Raw genomic sequence first — 20,956 nt, 5'->3', positions numbered from 1 at the left:
ACTGAGAAAAATTAGAAAATAGGGACAAAATAAACTTTTCTGTTTGACGGCATCAAAGAGGCAAAGTGGACACATATACACAAGGCTACTGAAAATCAAAGGATAGAAAAAGATATGCCATAAAAACAGATATTAAAAACTCTAGACTAGTTCCTAGTTATACTAATTATACATATCAGTCAGTTCAGTCAGTTCAGTCAGTTGTGTCTAACTCTTTGTGACCCCATGGACTGCAGCATGCCAAGCTTTCCTATCCATCATTAACTCCTGGAGCCTCCTCAATCACGTCCATCGAGTTGGCAATGCCATCCAACCATCTCGCCTTTTATCATCCCCTTCTCCTTCTGCCTGCACTCTTTCCCAGCTTCAGAGTCTTTTCATATGAGTCAGTTTTTCATATCAGGTGGCCAAACTATTGGAGTTTCAGCTTCAGCATCAGTCTTTCCAATGAATATTCAGGACTTATTTCCTTTAGGATTAACTGGTTTGATTTCCTTGCAGTCCAAGGGACTCTCAAGAGTTTTCTCCAACATCACAGTTCAAAAGCATCAATTCTTCAGCACCCTACTTTCTTTATAGTCCAAATCTCACATCCATACATGACTGCTGGAAAAACCGTAGCTTGACTAGACAGATATTTGTCAGCAAACTAATGTCTCTGCTTTTTAATATGCTGTCTAGGTCGGTCATAGCTTTTCTTCTAAGGAGCAAGTGTCTTTTAATTTCATGGCCACAGTCACCATCTGCAGTGATTTTTGAGCCCCCCAAAATAAAGTCTCTCACTGTTTCCCCATCTGTTTGCCATGAAGTGATGGGACTAGAGGCTATAATCTTAGTTTTTTGAATGTTGAGTTTTAAGTCAGCTATTTCACTCTCCTCTTTCACTATCAAGAGGCTCTTTAGTTCCTCTTCATTTTCTGACATAAGGATGGTGTCATCTGCATATCTGAGGTTATTGATATTTCTCCCGGAAATCTTGATTCCAGCTTGGGCTTCTTCCAGCCCAGTGTTTCTCATGATGTACTCTGCATATAAGTTAAATAAACAGGGTGACAATATACAGCCTTGACATACTCCTTTCCCAATTTGGAACCAGTCTGTTGTTCCATGTCCTAACTGTTGCTTTTTGACCTGCATACAGGTTTTTCATGAGGCAGGTAAGGTGGTATGGTATTACCATTTCTTGAAGAATTTTCCACAGTTTGCTGTGATCTACACAGTCAAAGGTGTTGGCGTAATTAATAAAGCAGAAGTAGATGTTTTTCTGGAACTCTTTTACTTTTTCTATGATCCAACAGATGTTGGCAATTTGATCTCTGATTTCTCTGCCTTTTCTAAGGAAAGATGTTCCTTAGACGTTTCAGCTTGAACATCTGGAATTTCACGGTTCACGTACTGTTGAAGCCTGACTTGGAGTATTTTATGCATTACTTTGCTAGCGTGTGAGATGCGTGTAATTTTGTGGTTTATTGAACAATCTTTGGCACTGCCTTTCTTTAGGATTAGAATGAAAACTGACCTTTTTCAGTCCTGTGGCCACTGCTATGTTTTCCAAATTTGCTGGCATATTGAGTGCAGCACTTTCATAGCATCATCTTTGAAGATTTGAAATAGCTCATCTAGAATTCCATCACCTCCACTAGCTTTGTTTGTAGTGATGATGCCTAAGGCCCACTTGATTTTGCATTCCAGGATGTCTGACTCTAGGTGAGTGATCATACCACTGTGGTTATGTGTGTCATGAAGATCTTTTTTGTACAGTTCTTCTGTGTATTCTTGCCATCTCTTCTTAATATCTTCTGCTTCTGTTAGGTAATGTGTAATTAGTATACATATGTATTAGTATGTGTATGTACATGTACATACATATTATATATACATATATATTACACACAATTATATATACATATATATTTGTACATACATGTATTTGAACTAAATTCTAGAGCAAGAGTCATTGTAAACTAATATTTTATTGCATAATTAAAATTTGCAAAAAGAGCAGAACTTAAGCATCCTCATCAAAAAAATGTAACTGTATGAAATGATATGTTAAATTACTTGATCATGGTAATGCTTCACAATGTATACATATATCAAATCACTATGTGTATGCTTTAAATATTCCTGGTGGCTCAGCTGGTCAAGACTCTGCCTGCAATGTGGGAGACCTGGGTTCAATTTTTGAATTGGGAAGATACCCTGGAGAAGGGAATGGTTACCCACTGCAGTATTCTGGCCTGGAGAATGCTATGGACTGTACAGTCCATGGGGTTGCAAAGAGTAGGACTGAGCAGCTTTCACATTCACTTTTAAATATATTACATTTTATTTATCAATTAGACCTCCACAAAGCTAGGGAGAAAGAAGGCAAGAAGAAAACACATTAAACATTTTAAAACATTTTGAATGGAATGATAATGAAGACACAATCTAGCAAACTTGTGACGTGCAGTTTATATTGTATTTAAGAAAGAGTCATACCTTTCGATGTATTTAATAAAAAGGGAAAAGAGCTGAAAGTCTATAACTTAAGCATTCATCTCACGAAGCTACTACAAGAAAGCCATTTAAAAAAAGAAAAGCAAATTAAATTCAAAATAAATATAGACAGAAAAAAATATTGAAAATAAATGTAGAAGTTAATGATATAGAAAGCAAGCAGTAAGCTAAAACTCTCAAAATTTATTATTTGAAAGTGGAGGTGATAAATTCTGATGAAGTTTTTTAAAGCCTGACATACAAAATATTAGAAGTGAAAAGGGGATAGTACCAGAGATTCTACCTGTGTAAAGTAATGCATAATACTTTTATATCTTTTATGTTGAAAATTTGATGATGTACACAGAATTGAAAAATTCCTAGAAAACATAATGGAAATTGAGATTAAAATAAACAGCAATTGTCACATACAATAAAATCTTACCAATTAATTGTCATCCCTGCACCAGTAACATTGATATCACCCCAATCTTGTTAAGATGGCAGACCTGAATTTCACACTAACCTACTGAATCACTATCTGAATTTTAACTATATATATATATATATATGAAGGTTTCATAAACATTGTATTAAATAAATTGAGTCCATGGTTATAAACCTTTCCAGAAAAATACTCTTGCCTAGATAACTTCATATGTGAATTCCTCAAAACATTTAAGAGTGAAATAGCACTAACCCTATTCAAATTGTGCCAGATAATAAAACAGAGTAAGAACACTTTCCAACTAATGTTCTGAGATCATTGAAACCTTATTACCAAATTTTATATAAGGACATCACAAGAAAGAAAATGTCTGTCACATAAAATAAGAAATAACAATCTCAAAAAATAGCAAATTGAGTCCAGTGATACATAAAGATTATAATATATCACAGACACATTAGCATTATTCCAGGAATGCAAGGTCAGTTGAACATTTGAAAACCAATCAATGGAATTAACCAGAGCAAAAGAACAATGGTGACATAGTATAAAGATACCTGAAAAGATACAGAGAAAGCGTTGAGTAAAATTCATTATCTATTCAAGATAAAAACTCTTAGTAAACTTAGAATAAATGGCAATTTCCTATTTTATAAAATGTATCTACAAATACAAATAAAAATACCTATAAATACAAATGCAGAGACATCAGTTTGCTGAAAAAGGTCCATATGGTCAAAGCTGGTATAGTCAAAGTTACGATTTTTCCAGTAGTCATGTACAGATGTGAGAGTTGTACCATAAAGAAGACTGAGTGCCGAATAAATTAGCTTTTGAATTATGGTGCTAGGCAAGACTCTTGAGAGTCTCTTGGACTGCAGGTAGATCAAACCAATCAATCCTAAAGGAAATCAACCCTGAATATTCATTAGAAGGACTCATGCTGAAGCTCCAATACTTTGGCCACCTGATGTGGAGGGCCAACTCATTGTAAAAGACCCTGATGCTGGGAAATAATCAGGGAAAATGCAAATCAAACCCATGTAGATAATTCCACAACACTCCCAAGAAAGACTAATATTACAAGAAATATAATACTAAGTGATATGGAGAATGTGGAGCAAAATGTTCTCATATACTGTTTGGAGGGTATAATTGACCACTCACCTAGAGCCAAACATCCTGGAGTCTGAAGTCAAGTGGGCCTTAGGAAGCATCACTACAAACAAAGCTAGTGGAGGTGATGGATTTCCAGTTGAGCTATTTCAAATCCTGAAAGATAATGATGATAGAGTGCTATACTCAATATGCCAGTAAATTTGGAAAACTCACTAGTGGCTACAGGACTGAAAAAGGTCAGTTTTCATTCCAATCCCAAAGAAAGGCAATGCCAAAAAATGTTCAGACTACCACACGATTGTGCTCATTTCACATGCTAGCAAAAATAATGCTTAAAATTCTCTAAGTGAGGCTTCAATAGTATATGAGCTGAGAATTTCCAGAAATTCAAGCTGGATTTAGAAAAGGCAGAAGCAGCAGATATCAAACTGCAAACATCTGCTGGATCATAGAGAAAGCAAGAGAATTTGAGAAAAGCATCTACTTCTGTTTCATTGGCTACACTAAAGCCTTTGCCAGTGCGGATCACTAAAAACGGTGGAAAATTCTTAAAGAGATGGAAATATCAGACCACCTTACCTGCCTCCTGAGAAAACTGTATGCAAGTCAAGAAGCAACACTTAGAACCGGACATGGAACAATGGACTGGTTCCAAATTGGGGAAGGAGTACATCAAGGCTATATCTTGTCACCCTGCTTATTTAACTTCTATGCAGAGTACATCATGTGAAATACCAGGAAGGATGAAGCACAATCTGGAATCAAGATTGCCGGGAGAAATATCAATAACCTCAGATATGCAGATGACACCTAACTTATGGCAGAAAGTGAAGAGAAACTAAAGAGCCTCTTGATGAATGTGAAAGAGGAAAGTGAAAATGGTGGCTTAAAACTCAACATTCTAAAAACTAAAATCATGGCATCCGGTCCCAACACTTCATGGCAAATAGATGGGGAAACAGTGGAAGCACACTTTATTTTCTTGGCCTCCAAAATCACTGCAGATGGTGACTGCGGCCTTGAAATTAAAAGAGGCTTGCTCCTTGGAAGAAAAGCTATGACAAACATAGACAGCACATTATAAAGCAGAGACATTACTTTCTTGACAAAGATCTGTCTACTCAAAGCTATGTTTTTTCCAGTAGTCAGTAGTATGGATGTGAGAGGTGGACCATAAAGGTAGTTGAACATTGAACAACTCATGCATTTGAACTGTGGTGTTGGAGAAGATTCTTGAGAGTCCCGTGGACTGCAAGGAGATCCAACCAGTCAATCCTGAGTATTTATTAGGAGGCCTGATGCTGAAGCTCCAATACTTTGGTCACCTGATGCAAAGAACTGACTCATTAGAAAAGACCCTGATGTTTGGAAAGATTGAAGGCAGGAGGAGAAGGGGACAACAGAGGACAAGATGGTTGGATGGCATCAAGACTCAATGGACATTAGTTTGAGCAAGCTCTGGGGGTTGGTAATGGACAGGGAAGCCTGGCTTGCTGCAGTCCATGGGGTCACAGAGTCAGACATGACTGAGCGACTGAATTGAACTGAAGAAAAAAAATCAGTGCTTTCAGTTTTGTGAACATGAGTGGTCTTTAAAAAGTTAGACTATCTATGAAAAGCAAATGCTTTCTGGTGTCTCCTAGGTATGGAAAATTCCTAAAATTATATATTTTTTAAAGAATATGATTATTGGACAGCTTAAAACTATACAGTCGAATATTTTAATGACTATTTAAAGAAAAATTTCTTTCAAAATCAGTGCCAAAAATAATATCAAAGTAAATGTTTATATTTCCATATTATGAAATCCAAGCAAAATCAGGGGTCAGAGTCCCCACAAAATGAATACCAATATTGGGATTTCATGTACTTCAGCAAGCTAACATATAATAAATCTCTTTATAGGAGTATCCTTCTTAGGGATTATGTAAGGGTTAATTACTTCCAAATAGCTACATGGAGTATTTTGAGGAACCCACATGCAAACTCTTTTAATAAAAAGTTTCATTAAAATACAGGTTACATGCAGAAAGCTCAAAAATCCTAATTATACTGATAAATGAATTATCACAAAGTGAGGACACATAAAGCCATCACTCAGATCAAGAAATAGAAAATAATTTGCACTGCAGAAACACTTCTCATATCCTTCTCCAGCACCACAATTCAAAGTGGTGCTTCTCCAGCACCACAGTTCAAAACATCAATTCTTTGGCACTCAGCTTTCTTTATGGTCCAACTCTCACATCCATACATGACTACTGGCAAAACCATAGCTTTGACTAGATGGATAGCTCTCAACAAAGTTGTCTCTGCTTTATAATATGCTGTCTGTTTGTCATAACTTTTCTTCCAAGAAGCATGTGTCTTTTAATTTCATGGCTGCATTCACCATCCGCAGTGATTTTGGAGCCCAAGAAAATAAAATCTGCCACTGTTTCTACTATTGCCCATCTATTTGCCATTAAGTGATGGGATTAGATGCCGTGATCTTAGTCTTTTGAATGTTGAGTTTTAAGCCAGCTTTTCCACTCTCCTATCAATTTTATCAAGAGAGTCTTTAGTTCCTCTTTGCTTTCTGCCATGAGGGTGGTGTTATCTGCATATCTGAGGTTATTGATATTTCTCCCACAATCTTGATTCCAGCTGTGCTTCATCCAGGCTGCCATTTCACATGATGTATTCTGCATATAAGTTAAATAAGCAGGGTGACAATATACAGTCTTGATGTACTCCTTTCCCAATTTGGAACCAGTTTGTTGTTTCATGTCCGCTTCTAACTGTTACTTCTTGACCTGCATACAGATTTCTCAGGAGACAGGTAAAGTGGTCTGGAATCCCATCTCTTGAAGAATTATCCACGGTTTGTTGTGATCCATACAGTCACAGGCTTTGGCATAGTCAATAAAGCAGAAGTAGATGTTTTTCTGGAACTCTCTTGCTTTTTCTATGATCCAACAGATGTTGGCAATTTAATCTCTGGTTCCTCTGCCTTTTCTAGATCCAGCTTAAACAACTGGAAATTCCCTGTTCATATACTTTTGAAGCCTGCTCTGGAGAATTTTGAGCATTACTTTGCTAGCGTGTGAGATGACTGTAATTTTGCAGTAGTTTGAACATACTTTGGCATTGCCTTTCTTTGGGATTGGAATGAAAACTGACCTTTTCCAGTCCTGTGGTCACTGCTGTGTTTTCCAAATTTGCTGGCATATTGAATGCAGCACTTTCACAGCATCATCTTTCAGGATTTGAAATAGCTCAACTGGAATTCCATCACCTCCACTAGCTTTGTTTGTAGTAATATTCCTAAGGCCCACTTGACTTTGCATTCCAGGATGTCTGGCTCAAGGTGAGTGATCACACCATCATGGTTATCTGGGTCATGAAGATCTTTTTTGTATAGTTCTTCTGTGTGCACTGTGTACACTTCTTAATATCTTCTGCTTCTGTTAGGTCCATGCCATTTCTCTCATTTATTTTGCCCATCTTTGCATGAAGTGTTCCCTTGATATTTCTAATTTTCTTGAAGGTATCTCTAGTCTTTCCCATTCTATTGTTTTCCTCTATTTCTTTACACTGATCACTTAGGAAGGCTTTCTTATCTTTCCTTGCTCTGTTTTGGAACTCTGCATTCAGATGACTATATCTTTCCTTTTCTCATTTGCCTTTAGCTTCTCTTCTTTTTTCACCTTTTTGTAAGGCCTCCTCAGATAACCATTTACCTTTTTGCATTTCTTTTTCTTGGGGATTGTCTTGATCACTGCCTCCTGTACAGTGTCACAAGCCTCTGTCCATAGTTCTTCAGACACCCTGTCTGTCAAATCTAATCTGATTTTTTTCTTAAAACTTATAAATTTATTTTTAGGTTTTTGTTTGGAATATGATGGATGTCATTGAGTAATTAATTTAGACTGTGATAGTTTTCCAGACAGCTTTGTCTCTTTCTTCTTCAAGGAATGTTATAGGAAATATTATTCTATATGTAATCAATTCCATCATAAAAATGCTGAGTATGCTTTGCTGTTGTAACACTGATGCATTCTGATTTACTGTGCTTTCAAATTACCTTTTCATTGATGAAGCAGGGGAAGAGACAGAAGAGAGTAAGAGAGTTAAATAACTTTTGTTAGGATCATCATTTTAATCTGTGTGGTAAATAGTTGTCATTTTTAATGAATATCATCATATTCCAGTGCTAACTTTTACATTTTATTCAATAATTAAAATAAGAAGACTAAATTATTTTTGTATTCGAAGGCAGCAAAGAACTTTACAAATTTTCAAGTGTTTTAAAAGTAATTGTTATCATGTAATAAGTGTTCAGAGTTGCCTAGGTGGAAAAGAATTGGATTCCCTCACAAAAAATACTTTAAACTATTTTTGAATATTGTTTTAAATATGGAAATTTCAAAAAACAGATTCATTGAAATAAAGTTTATACACCATACAGTATACCAATATAAATAGAACAACAAATGCCTTTTTGAAGATTCAAAGTTCTTATAATCCAATTGATTTTAGAACATTTTTACCATCCCTCAAAATACACAGTCCCCGTTATCATTCACAGCCCACCTCCCCATCCACCACCACCATCATGACCACACCTAGAGCACACCACACCTAGGCCTAGACTGCCACTAAACTACTTTTTATCTATATATATTATCCTATTATACACATTTCACATAAGTGAAATCATATATTTAGCCTTATGTAAATGGCTACTTTTAGTTAGGATAATTCTTTTTTCAAAGTTCATACATGCTGTACCATGCATCAGTAATTCTGTCCTGTTTATTGTTGTTTAATCCCTAAGTCGTTTCTGAATATTTAGACCCTATGGACTGTAGCACACCAGGCTTCCCTGTCCTTCACTATCTCCCAGAGTTTGCTCAAATTCATGTCCATTGAGTAGGTGATGCTGTCCAAACATCTCATCCTCCATTGCTCCCTTCTCCTCCTGCCCTTGATCTTTCCCAACATCAGGGTCTTTTTTTCCAGTGAGTTAGCTCTTCACATCAGGTAGGCAAAGTATTGGTACTTCAGCATCAGTCCTTGAAATAAATATTCAGGATTGGTTTTCTTTAGGGTTGATTGTTTCGATCTCCTTGCAGCCCAGGGGACTCTCAAGAGTCTTCTCCAGCACCACAATTCAAAATCATCTTTTCTTCAGTGCTCAGCTTTCCCTTATTTATTTCCAACTGTCACATCCATACATGACTAATGAAAAAACTGTAACTTTGACTATTCCAACCTTGCCGGCTAAGTGATGTTTCTGCTTTTTAATATGCTAAGTTTGTCATAGATTTTCTTCCAAGGAACAATCTTCCTTTAATTTCATGGCTGCAGTCACCATCTGCAGTGATTTTGGAGACCAAGAAAATAAAATCTACACTGCTTCCAGTTTTTCCCCTTCTATTTGCCATGAAGTGATGGGACTGGATGCCATGATGTTCATTTTTTGAATATTGAGTTTTAAGCCAGATTTTTCACTCTCCTCTTTCACACTCATCAAGAGGCTCTTTGGTTCCTATTCAGTTTCTGCCATAAGGGTGGTGTCATCTGTATATCTGAGGTTGTTGATATTTCTCCTGGAAATATTTATTCCAGCTTGCAATTCATCCAGCTGGACAGTTTTCATGATGTACTCTGTATATAAGTTAAATAAGCAAGGTGACAATAGACAGCCTTGATGTACTCCTTTCCCAATTTTAAACCAGTCCATTGTTCCACATCTGATTCTAACTATTGCTTCTTGTCCTGCATACAGATTTCTCAGGAGACAGGTAAGGTGGTCTGGTATTCATATGTCTTTTAAGAATTTCCATTTGTAGTGTTCCACACAGGCAAAGTCTTTAGTGTAGTCAATGAAGCAGAGGTAGATGTTTTTCTGGAATTTCCTTGCTTTCTCTATGATCCAAAGGATATTGGCAATTTGATCACTGATTCCTCTGCCTTTTCTAAATCCAGCTTCTACATCAGGAAGTTCTCAGTTCACATGCTGCTGAAGCCTAGCTCTTAGGATTTTGAATATTACTTTGCTAGCATGTGAAATGAGTTCAGTTGTATGGTAGTATGAACATTCTTTTGCATTGCCCTACTTTGGGACTGGTCAAAAACTGACCTTTTCCAGTCCTGTGGTCACTGCTTCGTTTTCCAAATGTGTTAGCATGTTGAGTGCAACACTTTAACATCATCATTTTTAAATAGCTCAGCTGGAATTCCATCACTTCTACTAGCTTTGTTTATAGTAATGCTTCCTAAGATCCACTTGACTTCACACTCCAGTATCTCTGGCTCTAGGTGAGTGACCACAGCATCATGGTTATCCAGGTCATTAAGACCTTTTTTGTGTAATTCTGTATATTCTTGCCACCTCTTCTTAATCTCTTCTGCTTCTGTTATGTCTTTGCTGTTTCTGTCCTTTATCATGCCCATCTTTACATGAAATATTCCCTTGGTATCTCCAATTTTCTTGAAGAGATTTCTAGCCTTTCCCTTTATATTGTTTTCCTCTATTTCTTCACATTGTTCACTTAAGAAGTCTTTCTTATCTCTCCTTGCTATTCTCTGGAACTCTGTATTCAGTTGAGTATATCTTTCCCTTCCTCCTTTGCCTTTTGTTTCTCTTTTCTTCTCAGGTATTTGTAGGTCCTCCTGAAACAACCACTTTGCCTTCTTGCATACAAATATTTTGTCTCTTTAGGTAAGTTTATTCCTAGGTATTTTATTCTTTTTGTTGCAATGGTGAGTGGGATAATTTCCCTTTCTGATTTTTCATTGTTAGCATATTGTTAGTTTTATTTTGTTGTTTTTTCTAGTGTTTTTTAGTTGGAAGTTCAATTTATTGATTGGTAATATTTTTTCTTTTTTGAAGTAGGAAGACTTATGTATGTTTCTATGGTGCATAATAAAGTCAGGAGGATGGTATTTTTTAAATCAGTTTTTAAAAAAATATATAATTAACAGATTAAATTGTAAGATGCTTAAAGCATGCAATGTGATGATCTGATATGTGTATACTTTGTAAAAGAATTCCCACAGTTGAGTTAATTAGCAAAACATCTCTTCACATATTAACCTTTTTGTTTTGTGAGAGCATTTAATTTCTAGTCTCATAGGAAATTTCAAGTATGCAATACAGTGTTATCAACCATGTTAACCATTTATATACTAGACCTTCAGACCGTATACATCTTATATCTGAAATATTTTACCCTTTTGCCAACATCTACCTATTTCCTCTAGCTCACAGCCCCTGGAAAACATTTTTCTACTCTGTTTCTGAGTTCAAAATGTTTTCCCATTTTTAGATTCCACTTAGAAGTGACACCATGCAATATCTGTCTTTCTCTCTGACTTATTTCACTTAGCAATTTCAGTTTGATCCATATTGTCAACAATGACAGAATTTCCTTAGTTTTTAAGACTGAATAATATTCCTTTGTGTATCTGTTAATATTTTTAATTTGTTCATTGTTGACAGACACTTATATTATTTCTATACCTTGACTATTGTGAATAATGATGCAATGCATTGGAATACAGATATCTCTTTGAGATACTGATTTATTTTCCTTTGGATATATGCTCAAAAGTGAGATAGCTAGATCACATGGTGTTCTGTTTTTATTTTGTGAGGAACTTCCATAATGTGTTTCATACTGGCTGTACCAGTTTACATTCTCTCCAATAATGTGCAGTTTCCCATTTCTCCACATCCTCACCAACACTTGTTATCTCTTGTTTTTTTGATGATAGCCATCCTAACAGGTGTGAGATAATATTTCATAAATATTTCATTGAGGTTTTGATTTTTGCTTCCCTGATGATTATATTGTTGATCACCTTTTCATTGTCTTCTTTGGAAAAAATGTATATTCATGTCTTCTATTTCTTAAATGCAATATACATGTATATATATATATACACACACACGTATATATAAAATATATATGCATACAATATACATATGCATGCATATATATATGTATATATACATATACATGCACAATATGTATGCATACAATATACACATATGTATATTGCATTTTGGATATTAAACCCTTATGGGATATGACGTTTGCAGATATTTTCTCCCATTCCATAGGTTGCCTTTTTAATTATTGATGAATTTCTTTGCAAGATATTTTGTATTTGATGTAACCCAAGTTGTTGATTTTTGTTTTTCGTTTTTTTTTCCCTTTACTTTTTGGATTCAAAAAACTCATTGCCAAAACCAACATCAAGGTGCTTACTCCCTATGTTTTCTTCTAGGAATTTGACAATGTCAAGTCTTACATTCAAGTATTTATTCTATTCTGAGTTGATTTTTGTGTATGACTTAAGAAAATGTTTCAGTTACATTCCTTTATAGTCTGATATTTAATTTTCTCAGAGGCATTTGCTGAAGAGACTATCTTTCCTCAATATGTGTTCTTGGCATCCTTGTCAAAGTTCATATATGCAGGGATTTATTTCTGGGCTCTTAATTCTGTTACATCAGTCTATGGTTTTATGTTCATGCCACTATAACTCTGCTTTGCTTACTATCATTTTATAATATAGTTTGAAATCAAGAAGCATTAAGCCACAAATTTTGTTATTCTTTCTCAAGATTGCCTTGATGCTTTGGGGTCTCTTGTGACTCCTACAAGTTTTAGGATTGTTCTATTTTTGTGTAAAAAATGGTGTTGGAATTTTAATAGGAATTGCATTGAATCCATAGATCATTCAAACAATATGAATATTTTAACGATAGTAATACTTCCAATTCAAGAACATGAGGTTTATTTCATTTTTTTTGGTGCGTCTTCTCCCATTTCTTTTTTTTTTTTTTCCATTGATATCTTATAGGTTTTAAAGTAGAGATCTTTCAACTCCTTGGTTAAATATGTTTCTAAGTATTTTATTGGCTTTTAATACTATTGTAAATTGAATTATTTTCTTAAATTTTTGGATAGTTCATCGTTAGTATATAGAAATATATCTTATTTTTGTTTATTGATTTAGTATACTACAAAATTACTGACATTAGTTTAAAAAATTAGTGGAGTATTCCATTTAAAAGATTAGATTAAAAAAAATAAAAAAAATAAAAGATTAGAGTTTTCCATATATTAATATAAGATTATGTTATTGTCATAGACAATTTTTACTTCTTCCTTTCCTACTTAAATGCCTTTTATTTCTTTTCTTGGCTAATTACTCTGGCTAGAACTTCCAGTAAAATATTGAATAGAAATGCTTGTAATGGGCACTCTAGTCTTATTCTCAATTTAGAGGAAAAATTTACAACTGTTCACTACTGAGTATGATATTAGTGGTAGGATTACAATGTATGGCCTTTAATATGTTGAGGTACATTCATTCTATGTCGGATTTGTTGAGAATTTCTATCATGAAGAAATGTTGATGCAAATATTTTCTCTGCATCTTTGAGGATATTTTATAGATTCATCCTTCATTTTGAAAGGTTGTTGCTGAATCATGCAGACACCGGGGTTCTTGGCCTCCAGGGAGAAGAATTCAATCCGGGGCCAGAGATGAGGCTGGATTGCTCAGAAGTTTTGTGTAATAAAGTTTTATTAAAGTATAAAGGAGATAGAGAAAGCTTCTGACATAGACATCAGAAGGGGGTAGAAACAGTATCCCCTTGCTATCTTAGCACTGGAATTATATACTCTCAAATTAGCTATTGCAGTGAATCAAAAGAATGTCTGGAGGTTGTAAAGACCTCACCAGACTTACTCCCATAATTTACATTTTGAGATAACAGAATTAACCAGAAGGTTTTTTCCAGAGACTGTCCTCAAGCAGGATACATTATTGTTATATAATCCTAAGGAATGTAGGCGGGACGGGGGGGGGGGGGTTGTCCTTTCTTCCTCTTTGAGAATTCCAGACCCCTCTCTCCATGGGGACCCCTAGACTTCTTATCAACCTGCCTAGGAATTGACTCTTTCAATTTTGTTAATGTGATACATCATGTTTATTATTGTGCAGATGTTGAACCATCCTTGCCTCCTTGAAAGAAATCCTACTCTATCATGTTGTATGATCCTTTCAATTTATTGTTGAATACAGTATGCTAGTATCTTGTTGAGGATATTTCCACCTATGTCAAACACGATATTGGCCTGTAATTTTCTTTTCTTGTAGTGTCCTTGTCTGACATTGATATCAGAGTAGTGCTGGTCTTGTAAAATGAGTTTGGAAGTGTTCCCTCCATTTCTATTTTTTTTTTAAAGTTGAGAAGAATTTATATTAGCTTTTTCTTTAAATGTTAAGCAGTGTTCACTAGTGTATCCATCTGATCTTAGAATTTTTGTTCAGATATTTTTGATTACTGATTTAATTTCCTTACTTGTACTTATTCTGTTCAGATTTTCTGTTACTTCATGACTCAATCTTGGTAACTTGTATGTTTCTAGGAAATTAATTCTTTTTGTTTTTAATTGAAGGATAATTGCTTTACAGAATTTTGTTATTTTTCTGTCAAACCTCAACATGAATCACCCATAGGTATACATTTATCCCCTCCCTTTTGAACCTCCCCCCCATCTCTCTCTCTATCCTACCCCTCCAGGTTGATACAGAGCCCCTGTTTGAGTTTCCTGAGACACACAGTAAATTCCCGTTGGCTATCTATTTATATATCATAGTGTAAATTTCCATGTTACTCTCTCCATACATCTCACCCTCTCCTCCCTTCTACCTATGTCCATAAGTCTATTCACTATGTCTGTTTCTCCATTTCTGCCCTGTAAATAAATTCTTCAGTACCATTTTTCTAGATTCCATATATATGCGTTAGTATATGATATTTATCTTTCTCTTTCTGACTTACTTCAGTCTATATGATATGCTTTGGGTTCATCCACCTCATTAGAACTGACTCAAATGCATTCCATTTTATGGCTGAGTAAATGTTCCATTGTGTATATGTACCACAGCTTCTTTATCCATTCATCTGTTGATGGACATCTAGATTGCTTCCATGTTCTAGCTATTGTAAATAGTGCTGCAATGACCAATGTGATATATGTGTCTTTTTCAATTTTAGTTTCCTCAGGGTTTATGTCTAGGAGTGGAATTGCTGGATCATATGGTGGTTTTTGGAGAAGGCAATGGCACCCCACTCCAGTACTCTTGCCTGGAAAATCCCATGGGCGGAGGAGCCTGGTAGGCTACAGTCCATGGGGTCGCTAAGAGTCGGACACGACTGAGTGACTTCACTTTCCCTTTTCACTTTCATACATTGGAGAAGGAAATGGAAACTAACTCCAGTGTTCTTGCCTGGAGAATCTCAGGGATGGGGGAGCCTGGTGGGCTGCCGTCTATGGGGTCGTACAGAGTCAGACACGACTGAAGCGACTTAGCAGCAGCAGCAACATGGTGGCTTTATTCCTAATTTTTTAAGGAATCTTCATACTGTCTTGATACTGGCTGCATCAATTTACATTCCCACCAACAGTGCAAGAGTGTTCCCTTTTCTCCATACCCTTTCTAGCATTTATTGTTTGTAGACTTTTTGATGATGGCCATTCTGGCCGCTGTTAGGTGATATCTCATTGTAGTTTTGATTTGCATTTCTCTAATAATGAGTGATGTTGAGCACCTTTTCATGTGTGATTCTTATTAGGTTGTCTAATTTGTGGCCTTATAATTGTTTAGGATAATCTTATGATTCTCAGCATTTCTGTGGTATCAGTTATCATTTCTTTCATTTCTATTTTTTTATTACTTGACTACTACTTTTTATTGCTTAATATTCCATTGTATGGATATATTATATTTTACTTATGCATTCACTTGGGCTTCCCAGATGACTCTAGTGATAAAGAACCTGCCTGCCAGTGCCAATGCAAGAGATGTAATGGACATGGGTTCAATCCCTGGGTTGGGAAGATCCCCTGGGAAGGAAATGGCAACCTACTCCAGTAAATTTGTCTGGAAAATCCCATGGACAGAGGAGCCTGGTGGACTGCAGTCCATGCGGTTACAAAGATTCAGACATGACTGAAGCAACTTAGTGGGCATGCATTCATTCATTAGTTGTTAGACATCTATGTTGTTCCACTGTTCAGGTATTATAAACAATGCTGTAATGACTTTTGATATGCATGGTTTTCCATGGACATATTTTCATTTCTGTTGGGCATATAAGTGGAAGTAGAATTGCTAGGTTATATGGCAACTCAGCTTCACTTTCTGCAGCATTTGTGGTTGGGACATAAACTTGGAATATTGTGACATTGAATGGTTGGCCTTGGAAACAAACAGAGATCATTGTGTCATTTTTGAGATTGCATCCAAGTACTGCATTTCAGTGGAGAAGGCAATGGCAACCCACTCCAGTACTCTTGCCTGGAAAATCCCATGGATGGAGGGGCCTGGTAGACTGCAGCCCATGGGGTCGAACAGAGTCGGGCACAACTGAAGTGACTTAGCAGTAGCACTGCATTTCAGAATCTTGTTGACTATGAAGGCTACTCCATTTATTCTAAAGGAGTCTTTTCCTTTTTTTTCCATTTATTTTTATTAGTTGGAGGCTAATTACTTTACAATATTGTAGTGGTTTTTGCCATGCATTGACATGAATCAGCCATGGATTTACATGTGTTCCCTATCCCGATCTCCCCTTCTGCCTCCCTCTCCATCCCATCCCTCTGGGTCTTCAGGGTACTCCACAAAGGCGCAGACTCGGTTGGGTGTGTGTTTTGTGCCCTTCCCAGGTCCGAGGAGCTCAGGTGACCAGGTGCTTGGCGAGCGCACTATTCCAAGTGGGCTGTGCGTCTTAATCACCTCCCCAGTCCCAGCTGCTCAGTTTCCTGGGTGCACAGCGATAGTGCCGTCTCAAGTGTGCCGTGTGTCTCCTCTGGGAAGCTGATCTCAGGCTGCGACCCTCCTGTCAGATGTCAAGTGCCCAGGATCCCAGGAATATTTGGTTAGCAACTGGGAGCCTCCTCACAGTTTGTTGGAGGATGCCATCTCTGGGTCCGAGATTGCCCCTTGCCTTCCATTTCTGGCTGTTGCCAGCTTGCCTCTCTGCCTCTGGTAGGGGGATGGGCCAGTTCAGTTCGTAGCCAGCTAGCTCTCCTTTGGTATTCACTCAATCCTTTTTCTTTTTCTTTTTTTTTTTTTTTTTGTGAGCAGGCAGGGTGCACCTTAGGTTAGAGCTCTTTGTGGGGAAAATTCTCTCTCACCTCTCTCTCTCTTTTTCTCTCTCTCTGACTTTCCCACAGTTTGGGTTGCTATGTTATGTTAGCGCCCTCAGATTGTCCTCAGGGCATTCCGGCCTGGTCCTTACCCTTAGCATGCAACCCACGCCTCCCTGTTCAGCCCCCAGTCACTGATGGCAGACACAAGCATCTGTGCTACTTCTCCACTGGGAGTTGCAGTTAGCCACGCATTTTGTGTGGATGTGTGCGCGTGCGCGCGCGTGTGTGTGTGTATGTTTTCCTCCCGGTTATGTTGCCCTCTGAGATTCCAAAGCTCCCCATAGACTCGCTGGTAAGAGGGTTTCCTGGTGTTTGGAAGCTTCTCCTCCTTCACGACTCCCTCCCCGGGACAGGTCTCCCCATCCCTAACTTTTTTGTCTCTCTTTTTGTCTTTTATATTTTGTCCTACCTCCTTTTAAAGAGAGTGGGCTTCCTTTCTAGGTACCTGGTGTCCTCAGACAGCATTCAGAAGTTGTTTTGTGGAAGTTGCTCAGCATTCAAAGGATCTTTTGATGAATTGTGGGGAAGAAAGTGGTCTTCCCGTCCTATTCCTCTGCCATCGTAGGCTTTCCTCTATTTACAGCCTTAATAATTATTTTTGTCCTCCAAAGAACCTTTGTTTATGAGGGTAAAATCTATTGATAGCTACCATATTAAAAATTCAAACCAATAATTTTTGAAAATAGGTATTAATTCATGTGAATATTGCAATAAAGAACTTACTACTTGGTAAACTAAATAACATGCATTTCTAAAAATAACTGTCTAAAATAGAAAATAATAATAGTTATATCTTTTATATTTTTAAAATCCCTTTTATTATAGTTTAATAGAAGATAGCTGAATATATTGCTTCTGCATTTAATATATTGTGATAGCACATGGCAGGACCTTCTGGAATACTCTGCTCTATTCTAATAAAAAACAGTAAAAAATGAAAATACTCAATGGTATTATAGAAGTAATTTTCTCTTTTTAACACCCTTGAAAGATCTTGGGGACTCACAGATTTTACCCAAACCACATTCTAAAAACCTGCTTTATAGTAACCATGGAAAGCATGGTTTCCAAGATAGCATAAGCCAAAACCAAATAGCTTAGGAAAAGTAGAACACTGAAAATGTTTAATCCAACCCCTTCAATAAATTGGAATAAAGCAACAAAGAAGAGAGAAAACAAAAGACAAACAAATGCTCTAAAATTATAGATATAAGTACAACTATATCAACAGTTATGTTAAATATAAATAGCTTAACCTTCCATTAGAAAGACAAAGATTTTAAAACTATTAAAACTAGGTCTAAGTGTTTTTATGAGTTATACTTTATATATAAAGACGCAGAGATTAAAACTGTGAAGATGGGGAAAGATACCTCATGTAAAACTGAAGTTAAGCAGTGTTCAACAACCTTGATGACTCTTAAGAGATAGTAAGCATGCCTGTGTGCTAAGATGCTTTAGTTGTGTCCAACTCTTTGAGACTCCGTGGGGATTCTCCAGACAATACTGGAGTGGGTTGCCATTCCCTACTCCAGGGGATCTTCCCAACCCAGGGATCAAACCTGCATTTCTTATGTCTCCTGCATTGTCAGGCAGGTTCTTTACCTCTGGTGCCACCTGGGAAACCCTGACTGGGAAAAATTGTTTTTTATATAAAAGTATTTTTTTTATTTGTGTGAGGTTCAAAGTTGACAAAAATTGACTTTGAGATAGAAAATTGGTAACTACTTGGAGTATAGACTAGGAAGGAACATGGGAATACCTTATAAGTTATTAGAAAGTTACTGTATTCTTGCTCATGTTGTGATTATAGAGGTATATACATAAGCAGAAACATCATCAGGTATATATGTATGATACTCATGCACTTGTATGTCATTTGTTACAAAATAAACAAATATCTTAAAAAGAAACTGTGGTGGTCAGGAAAACTATTAAATATGTCATTAATCTTTAAAAGCTTTGGCAGTTAAGTGAGACTTGTCATTTGTCATTTGAAGAAAACATGCAAATTTAATCTTGGACAATGATAACAAAAAAGATTGAAGAGATTTAAATATAAGAGGTTTAAGGTTATTGTATTGATCCAAGGAGGGTATAGATTTTTATTAAACAGATTGTTATGCATATTAAAAATTTTAGGTTAAAGGATCATATAAAAGGTATAATGTTTTGACCAGTAGAGTAGGAAACAAAGAAAATGAAGAAAACATATTTTAATAGAGTCCAGGGAAAATGAAGTAAATGGGCCAAGAAAAATACATGGTACATGAAAGGTAAAATAAAATGGTAGAATGAGTTGAAATGTATCACATCACAATAATCATAAATAGATAAAATTCATCTGTTGCAAGACAGAGACCTCTCAGATTGGTGCAAGTCCCTCAGATTTTGGAGGATGCCTTTTTGTAACTTGAAATTTAATATATCATTTGAAACACATTAGCATTATTATTCAGAGAAGGCAATGGCAACCCACTCTAGTACTCTTGCCTGGAAAATCCCATGGACGGAGGAGCCTGGTGGGCTGCCATCTATAGAGTCGCACAGAGTTGGACACGACTGAAGCAACTTAGCAGCAGCAGCAGCATTATTATTTAATATTTATTCCATGCCCTCAAAAAAGAAATAAATGACAGATTTTATGTCAACAGTTATACACTAACTTCTGATTTATTTTTCTTGTAGTCTGATCTCAGCCATGAAATGGAATCTGATATGATAGATGTGGTAAGTGGCCTCTCGAGGTTTTGTTTTGTAAAATAAAATATTTCACATATACTATATTCTTTTTAATATTAGAATACCCAATAATTATATTTTGTTTAGTACACTGTAGAAATGTATAGACACATACACTATATGTGTGTGTGTGTTTATTGAATGTTTAAAGCATATTTGCTTTATATTTTTGTCACACAATTTAAGCTTCCCAGGTAGGTCAGTGGTAAAGAATTTGCCTGCCAGTGTAGGAGACACCAGTTTTATCCCTGGGTCAGGAAGATCCCCTGAGGGAGAAATAGCAACCCACTCCAGTATTCTTGCCTGGAGAATCCCTTAGACCAAGGAGCCTGGTGTGCTACAGTCCATGGGGTTGCAAAGACTTGGAAACAACTGAGCATGCATGCATACACACAGTTTAAATTGGATGAAATAAGGAAAAATTAAATATTTCTTAGAGAATATAATATTCTAAAATGTGAGACAAAAACCTATAAATTAATTGAAAATGTATAATTATAATGGGCAAATATAAGCATCTTTATTTCAACACATTGTTAAACAAAAACAAAAAATAGTTGCTTTATTCACATTTCTGATTTGGAATATTCTTCCTCTGAAGAATAATTTATTTGTGTGCCATTTTCTTTTGGCAGAGACTGCCACTGTTTTTTGGTATTTTTAAGAGAAGAGGCCTTAATATACTTAATAAGTCAAAGTTATATGAATTTGCATGTGTCAAATATTAGTAGAAAGAAATTCATCTTTGTAAAACTCAAATCTTTGGGAAATATTTTTTCCTCAGTAAGTCCCAGTGAAAGAAACTCTGTGCCTACACCTACTGCCTTGGGTATCTGTGTTTGTGTTTGTTTAGAAAAAAAAAAATGATAGTAGTCTCTAAAATTACAGATTGCCTGAAGTATTTCAGATGCTGCTGAAACAATTAGAATTAATTAATTGT

The 20,956-nt window shown here is 36.1% G+C and overlaps 1 protein-coding gene across 4 annotated transcripts in view; it reads left to right on the top strand.

Annotated features, from left to right (window-relative positions):
* The window catches only part of LOC122435691, a 412,519-nt gene that overhangs the window by 201,155 nt on the left and 190,408 nt on the right, over positions 1-20,956 (top strand). For all 4 annotated transcript variants that reach the window (XM_043459819.1, XM_043459820.1, XM_043459821.1 and 1 more), the window contains one exon: positions 19,963-20,004. In XM_043459819.1, the coding sequence (XP_043315754.1) occupies positions 19,963-20,004 (42 nt within the window). The remainder of the gene's footprint in view (positions 1-19,962; positions 20,005-20,956) is intronic.

Source organism: Cervus canadensis, chromosome X, assembly GCF_019320065.1.
Source record: "Cervus canadensis isolate Bull #8, Minnesota chromosome X, ASM1932006v1, whole genome shotgun sequence".
NCBI lineage: Eukaryota > Metazoa > Chordata > Mammalia > Artiodactyla > Cervidae > Cervus > Cervus canadensis.
Note: the sequence above shows the minus strand (reverse complement) of the source record. Positions and strands in the feature narration are given on the sequence as shown.